General features: G+C 36.2%; 1 protein-coding gene across 1 annotated transcript in view; it reads right to left on the bottom strand.

Annotated features, from left to right (window-relative positions):
* The window catches only part of CROT (carnitine O-octanoyltransferase), a 58,722-nt gene that overhangs the window by 15,056 nt on the left and 34,549 nt on the right, over nucleotides 1-9,117 (bottom strand). The window contains 3 exon segments of the mRNA XM_011996047.1: nucleotides 7,109-7,239; nucleotides 7,470-7,577; nucleotides 7,657-7,740. Coding sequence (XP_011851437.1) covers nucleotides 7,109-7,239; nucleotides 7,470-7,577; nucleotides 7,657-7,740 — 323 coding nt within the window.

Here is a 9,117-nt window from a genome sequence, read left to right on the forward strand (position 1 = left end):
ACACTTGGACACAGGAAGGGGAACATCACACACCGGGGCCTGTCATGGGGTGGGGGGAGGGGAGAGGAAATAGCATTAGGAGATATACGTAATGTAAATGACGAGTTAATGGGTGCAGCACACCAATATGGCACACGTATACATATGTAACAAACCTGCATGTTGTGCACATGTACCCTAGAACTTAAAGTATAATAAAAAAAAAAGACAACCCACACAATGGGTGAAAATATTTGCAAGTCATATATGTGATGAGGGTTTCGTATCTAGAAAATATAAAGAACTTCTACAATTCTCAAACAAAAAGAGAAACAACCCAATTAACAAACATGTGAAAGACTTGAATAGACATTTTGTCAAAGAAGATAAATAAATGACCAATGAAAAAGCATGAAAAGATACTCAACATCATAAGTCGTTACAGAATTATAAATCAAAACCACAAGGAGTTATGCCACTTCACAAATGACTAGGAGAGTTACAATTTTTTTTAAATGGGAAAATAAGTGTTGGCAAGGACATTGAAATGTACAATGTTACAGCTACCATGGAAAATATTTTGCAGTTCCTCAGTTCCTCAAAAAGTTAAAGAATTATCATACAAACCAGCAATTCCACTCCTCAAAAGACTTGAAAATGGGGACTGAAACAGATACTTGCATATAAATGATCATAGCAGCATTATTCACAATAGCCCAAAGGTGGAAACAACATAAGTATCTATCAACAAATGAATGGATAAACAAAATGTGGTGTACATCCAATAATGGAATGTTACTTGGCCATAAATAGGAATGATGTTTTGATTCTACAACATGGATGAACCTTGAGAATATTATCCTAGGTGAAATAAACCAGACACAAAAGGATAAACTGTAAGATTCCACTTATTCGAAATATCTAAAGCAGGCAAATTCATAGAGACAAAGAGATTAGAGGTAACCAGGAACTGAGGAATGGGAAAGTTATTGCTTACGGGGCACAGAGTTTCTGTTTGTGGTGATGAAAAAATTTTGAAAATAGTGGTGAAAACTGTAAAACATTATGAATGTAATTAATGCCACTGTATTATATACTTAAAAATGTTTAAAGTGGCAAATTTTGTTATATATATTTTATCACATTAAAAATTAATTGTTTAACAAATATATTAAAGGGGATTGTGTTTATAACACATGTAGAAGTACAATGTATGACAGCAGCACAAAGAATGGGAGAAGGAAATGGAGGCATTCTATTTTAAGGTTCTTACATCATACTTAAAATGGAAAATATTATTTGACTGTGTAGAGTATGATTTTTAAAAAAGTATTTTGTAAACCCTAGTGCAACTACAGTTGATCTGTGAACAACGAAGGTTTAAACTGTGTGGGTCCACTTAAATGGGAATTTTCTTCCACTGCTGCTACCCCTGAGAAAGCATCTTCCTACTCCTCCTCTGCCTAACTCAAGGTGAAGATGAGGCTACAGACCTTTATGATGAGCCACTTAATGAACAGTAAATATATTTTCTCCTCCTTATGATTTTCTTTTTCTTTTTTCTTTTTTTTGAGACAAAGTCTTCCTCTGTCGCCCAGGCTGAAGTGCAGTGGCATGATCTCGGCTCACTACAACATCTACCTCCTGGGTTCAAGCAATTCTCCTGTCTCAGCCTCCCGAGTAGCTGGAATTACAGGTATGCACCACAATACCCAAATTTTTGTATTTGCCATAGAGATGGGAATACATACATTTTACCATGTTGGCCAGACTAGTCTCGAACTCCTGATCTCAAGTGATATGCCTGCCTCAGCCTCCCAAAGTGCTGGGAGTACACAGGTGTCAGCCACTACGCCCAGCCTCCTCATGATTTTCTTAACAAAATTTTCCTTTCTCTAGTTTACTTTTTTGTAAGAATACAATATATAATACATACAAAATGTGTGTTAATTGTTTATGTTATTGGTAAGACTTCTGATCAATAGTAGGCTATTAGTAATTTTGGGGGAGTCAAAATTCACACTTGGACTTTCTAATGCACTGGGGGCTTGGGGACCCCTAACCTTCAAGATGTTGAAGGGTCAATTGTACAAAAAAAAAGAATTATAGTTGATGTTGGAAATAAAATGAAGCAATTTTTTTAAAGCTCTAAAAATTCAAAAGAGAAAGAAAAAAGAACAGATGGGATAACTAGAAAATAAAGAGCAAGATGGTAGACTTAAACACAAATTTAGATAATTATACTGAATTTAATGATCTAAATAACGTATTTAAAGACAGATATTCTCAGACTTCATAAAAAAGCAAAACTGAGAGGAGTCATGTTACCACAATGGCAGAGTAGAAGCAATCTGGCTTCACTCTTCCCCACAGAAAACCAAAACAACTATCCAGTACCAATTACCCTCACAAGCATCCCAGAAACCAAAACCGAGGCTGTGATGGTTCCGGGGGACCAGAGAGAAGCAAAAAACTTCAAGCAGAAGGTTAGAGAAACAGACTACTCCATTCACAACACCCCGCCCTCAAGCTGCTGGGCCGCATGTGGAAAAACTCCCATGGACTCACAATACTACACTGAAAGAAGTCAGATAAAGGCAGACAGACACCTTTATCTCCATGTTGGGTTCTTTCACAGAAAAACCATTCCTGCTTCAACCTAAGGGAAGCATCTTTGCCTATAGGGTAAAAAAAAATCCTAAAGGCAGCCAAAGACAATGGGTAGAGACAGGGTTAGCAATCCCCAATGAACAAAACTCAGTGATACTCTTCATCTCAGCCAAAAAAGACACCAAATCAGAGAGGTTGTTCAGCAGTATCATGGTTTGGAAGCATGCTCCATGAGTCCATGAGGCTATGAAGCCCTAGCCAGCCTTCCCACGCTGCCAGGGTATCCTTTTGTTGTAGACACTCCCAGTCCACAACAGTAAGCATTCTGAACTTTTACAAGAGCTGCAAAAGTTAATTTTTTGACAAGATAAACAATATTGACAAACCTGTAGGTAGAATAAGGAAAAAAGAAAAGACTCAAATAAATTAATTCAGAGATGAAATGAGATATGGTAACCAATACCACAGAAATATAAAGGATCATTAGACACTATTATGAGTAACTCTATACCAACAAATTGGAAAACCTAGAAGGAATGGATAAATTCCTGGACACATACAATCTAAGATTGAAATATAAAGACACAGAAAACCTAAACAGACCAATAACAAGTAATGTGATTGAAGCAATAAAAAGTCTCCCATCAAGAAAAAGCTTAGGACCTGATGGCTTCACTGCTGAATTCTAATAAACATTTAAAAAAAGAATTAATACCAATTAAACTCAAACTATTCCAAAAACGTGAAGAGGACAGAATATTTTCAATCTCATTCTATGAAGACAACATTATCCCAATACCAAAACCAGAAAAGGACACAACTAAAGAAGTAAACTACAGAGCAGTATCCCTCCCAGATGAACACAGATGCAGAAATCCTCAACAAAATACTAGCAAACTGAACTTAATAGCACATTAAAAAGATCATTCACCATGATTAGGTGGGATTCAGATGGTTCAACATATGCAAATTAATAAGCATGATATATCACATCAACAGAATAAAGGACAAAAACCATATCATCATTTCAATAGATGCTGAAAAAACATTTGATAAAATTAAACATACCTTCACGATAAAAAAAATTTTCAACAAACTCAGTAAAGAAGAAATATACATCAAAACAATAAAAGCCACATATGACAAATCCAGAGCTAATGTCATACTGAACATGGAAAAATTGCAAGACTTTCCTTTAAGATCTAGAACATGACAAAGATGCCTACTTTCACCACTTTTATGCAACATAGTGTTGGAAGTCCTACCCAAAGCAATTAGAAAAGAGAATGAAATAAAGAGCACTCAAATTACAAAGGAAAAAGTCAAATTGTCCTGTCTGCAGATGACATGATCTAATACTTAAGACACCAACAAACAGCCATTAGACTGATAAACAAATTCAGTAAAGTTGCAAGATATAAAATCAACATATTAAAATCAGTAGCATTTTTATATGCCAAAAGCAAACAATCTGAAAAGCAAATTAAGAAAGCAATCCCATTTACAACAGCTACAAAGAATATAAAATACCTAGGAATCAACTGAACCAAAAAAGTAAAAAAAAAAAATCTATACAAGGAAAACTATAAGACACTGATGAAAGAGGGAGGACACCAAAAAATGGAAAGACAGCCCATGTTCATTAATTAGAAGAATTAATATTGTTAAAATGTCCATCCTACCCAAAGCAACCTACAGATTCAATGCAATTCCTATCAAAATACCAATGATATTCTTCACATAAATAGCGGGAAAAAATCCAAAAATTCATATGGAACCACAAAAGACCCAGAATAGTCAATGTAATCTCAGGGGAAAAAAAAAAAAAAAAAAAAGCTTGAGGCATCGTATTACCTAACTTCAAAATATACCACAAAACTATAGTAAACAAAACAGCATGTTACTGGCATAAAAACAGACATACAGATCAATGGAACAGAATAGAGAACCCAGAAATAAATCCAAGTATTTACAGGCATCTCCTTTTCAGCAAAGGCACATTAGGGAAAGGACAGGCTCTTCAATAAATGGCTCTGTGAAAACTGGATATCCATATGCAGAAGAAAGAAACTAGACCACTATCTCTCACCAGGTACAAAATTCAAATCAAAATGGATTAAAGCTTAAATATAAGACCTGAAACTATAAAACTACTAAAAGAAAACATTGGGGAAGCTCTCTAAGACACTGAACTGGCTAAATATTTCTTGAGTAATACTCCACAAGCATGGAAGCTAAAGCACAAATGGACAAATGGGATCATATGAAGTTAAAAAGCTTCTGCACTGCAGAGGAAACAATCAGCAAAGTGAAAAGGCAACCCACAGAATGGGAGAAAATATCTGCAAACTATCCATCTCATAAGAAATTAATAATCAGAATATATAAGGAACTTTTATCTGACTTAAAATGGACAAACAATCTTTTGTTGTTGTTGTTGTTGTTGTTGTTGTTGTTGTTAGACAGTGTCTTGCTCTGTCACCCAGGCTGGAGTTGCTGTGGTACGATCTCAGCTCACTGCAACCTCCACCTCCCAGGTTCAACGGATTCTCGCGCCTCAGCCTCCTGAGTAGCTGGAGTTACAGACATGTGCCCCCACATCAGGCTAATTTTTGTATTTTTAGTAGAGACAGGGTTTCGCTATGTTGGCCAGGCTGGTCTCAAACTCCTGACCTCAGGTGATCTGCCCACCTCGGCCTCCCAAATAGCTGGGATTACAGGTGTGAGTCACTGCACCTGGTGACAAATGATCTTAATAGACATTTCTCAAAAGAAGACATACAAACAGCCAACAAGTATATGAAAAATGCTCAACATCACTAATCATCAGGGAAATGCAAATTAAAACTACAATGAGACATCACCTCACCCCAGTTAAAAATGACTTTTATCAAAAAGATAGGCAATAACAGATGCTAGCAAGGATGTGGAGAAAAGGGAACCCTCATACACTGTTGGTGGAAAGTAAATTAGTGCAGCCACTATGGCGAACAGTCTGAAAGTGCCTCACAAAACTAAAAAAATAGAACTACTCTACAATCTGATGATCCCACTGCTAGGTATATATCCAAGAGAAAGGAAATTAATATATCAAAGAGATATCTGCACTCCAATGTTTATTGCAGCACTATTTACAATAGTCAAGATATAGAATCAACCTAAGTGTCCATCAACAGATGTATGGATAAAGAAAATGTGGGCCGGGAGTGGTGGCTCACACCTCTAATTCCAGCACTTTGGGAGGCCGAGGCACGCAGATCACCTGAGCTCAGGAGTTCGAGACCAGCCTGGCCAACATGGCGAAACTCCATCTCTACTAAAACTATAAAAATTAGCCAGGCATGGTAATGGGCACCTGTAATCCCAGCTACTCAGGCAGGGAGAATTGCTCGAACCCAGGAGGCGGAAGTTGCTGTGAACCAAGACCACACTACTGCACTCCAGCCTGGGCAACAGAGCAAGACTCTGACTCAAAAAAAAAGAAAGAAAGAAAATGTGATATATATATATACACACACACACATATATACACACACACATATACATATACACATATATATATACACATATATATACACATACATACAATGGAATATTACTCAGCCAAAATGTAAAAAAAAAGAAAGAAATCTCTTTATTTGCAGCAACATGGGTAAGGCCGGATGGCTTTTTGTTAAGTGAAATAAGCCAGAAATACAAAGACAAATATTGCAGGTTCTCACCTATATATGGGAGTTTAAAAAATTGATCTCATGGAGATAGACAGTAAAATGGTGGTTAATAGAGATTGGGATGAATGTGGGGAGAGGAGAATGAAGAAAAGCTAGCCAATGGGTATAATGGTACGGTTAGATGGAATAACTTCTAGTGTTCGATAGCACAGTAGGTTGACTATAGTTAACAATAATTTGCTGTATATTTCAAAATACCTAGAAGAGAAGACTTGGAACATTCCCTACACAAAGACATAATAAATGGTTGAGGCAGTGGATATCCCAATTACCGTGACTTGACCATTACACATTTTATGCATGTATCAAAAAAAATCACATGTACCTGGTAAGTATGTTCAATTATAACTTATTTATCAATGAAAAAGCAAGACTGAGGAACTTCCACTTCCTCTTAGGATGTATTAAGTCACAACATTAATGTCACATCTAAAAATGAGTAAAGGCTGGATAATTTATAAAATCACAACTTTTCATGAACCCATCAGAAAACTGACGTTGCAAGAAAACCAAGCGATGTGAATGCCAAAGAATGACCAATCCTCTTTCAGATGAGAATAGACACTTCAAAAGTCATCAAGTGGATACTGTGATAAACTAACAAGGAAAAACTATGAAACCACCACAGATCAGAAATCTAATAATCTATTGATAGGAGTACAAATAGGACACAGTACCAGCTGGGAAAAAAGTGAGCAAAAACACTGAGGAGTTAGGATGAAGCAGCTACAAAAAAGATATACCCTTGGACTTCAAGAGTGTGAAAATAGAAATCGAATGGTCCTTACCGTCCATGAAGTCTGTAATAGGCCAGCTGAAGTGCAAGCTGAATAAATGTATCTGGGTGAAGCATCTTGTTCTTGGTTAGCTTTTTGCCGAAAGATGTAAAGGCATAAGCCGCAATCTGTAGATCAGATGCCTAACAAGAAGAATTAAATGAGAACAGTGAAAAATCATCTAAGGAGAATACACCAAAGAGAACCAAATTATCACCTGCATTAAAGTAATCACCAGACATAAAGAATTAAAGGTGTTAAAGGCATAATTTTAAAATTTTTGTGCAGACATGCTTGGATGACAGCCAAATTTTTACATATGGTTGTTAAAAGAAAAAATCATGATTATTTAAGAGAAAAGTGAAAAATATACCTCCCTGAGATACTGAGCTTTAGCTTGGCTGATGTCATTTAATACTTTCTCATCCACAGTGAAAATAAGCTCTTCTGGAAGTGGTATATCTCGTACCTTCTCTGAACCCTGAAAATAGGAACAACTTAAAATATTTTATCTATAAAATTATTAGGAGAAAAAGGATGAAATACTTATTCAAACATACCTTCCATCTTCCTTCATTCTGAAAAATTTTCTCATCCACATAATAACTGATGTTCACCATAACCATTGCATCAAAAGGGGCATGCTAAAATGAGAACACACAAGATTTCTGAATACTTTATGTCAACTTAAAACTTGACCCAGTATTTTATTTTCACTTTGTGTCTATTCTTAACAGATAATAAAGCATAGAGTCTTCAAATGCCTCACCTCCTGATGATAAGATATAGGATTCCCTGTTGTTCAGTAACTGCTGTATTTTATTTTTTGGAAAAAAAAATTGTTTAAATTTGGAAGCACCTAGTAGGGCTCCTGGTGGGGCTTGGGGTCATGAGGGTGTATAGTATATAAAGTAACATATAAACAATCTAGATAAACTAATTGCTATTTTTACTAGAAGTCAAAGCAAGTGTATATATGCAATACAAAGATGTTCTGGAATTGTAAGAACGGGGTGGAAAAGCAGATGGGGATGGCAGCCTACCTGAAAGCATTTGGGATGGGCATGAACTTCTTTAGGTAAGGACTTAGGTCACTTAGTGAATATTAGAAAGCATAACCATTTTGTGTTTTTTATACATATGAGGGTCCCGATGTGATAATTCTCAGTTTAAGAAATGTGGGAAAGATAGGCTAGGTGTTACAGGGGTGTTTCAGGTTTGCCAGGTATATTCAGAGAAATAAATTGCAGTTAGTGAATTTTCCCATCATTTATATTGAAGAACAAAGTTTTTGCCCGCATTTTCCCCATGTTCCTTAGATGAGAGTTACATCAGATGGTTCCTTGTGACTGTCACCACTTTACATTAGACACAGATATCATTCATGATCTGAACATGACACTGAGAGCTTCGGAGGGAAAGAAGGGAAGTCTCAAGATATGGGCCCAGTTTCAGAGGAGTAATTAGGTGTCTTAAATGTCACCCTAACACTATAGCTCTGTAGCCTGTATCATGGCCCAGTGGAGCCTATAAACACAATTTATTGTTACCAGGCAACAACTAAATCAGGAAAGGCTTTTGAGGGAGGTCAGTATAAGATGCCTGAGCAGTTTATCTGCCAGCAACAGCACACATGACAAGACTCACAGGTCACTGACAAACCCATTTGCTAACAGTATCTCACAACTGTGTGGTACTTTACAATTTTACAAAGAATTTTCAGATATTATCACATATACTGTTTCATTTAAGACATTTTACAACTATTTTACTGGAGCCAGTAGGAAATAGCAAGAATGAAGGATGTCTCTTTGAGTTATAATTCTAAGCACCCATCTCCTAATGGAAACCTAATAATCTCAAAAAAGTTAGAAAATATATAAAATTCCAATGCTATCGTGATGCTTTATTTGTTCACATGATTTTTGCCTTTCATTTCTTGCACTTACACAGAGGCAATATGTGTTGACAAAGTGTTTAAGAATGTAGGCTTTGGTTGTGAATAAAAAACTACTTCCTAG

Source organism: Mandrillus leucophaeus, unplaced genomic scaffold (assembly GCF_000951045.1).
Source record: "Mandrillus leucophaeus isolate KB7577 unplaced genomic scaffold, Mleu.le_1.0 Scaffold50, whole genome shotgun sequence".
Classification (NCBI taxonomy): domain Eukaryota; kingdom Metazoa; phylum Chordata; class Mammalia; order Primates; family Cercopithecidae; genus Mandrillus; species Mandrillus leucophaeus.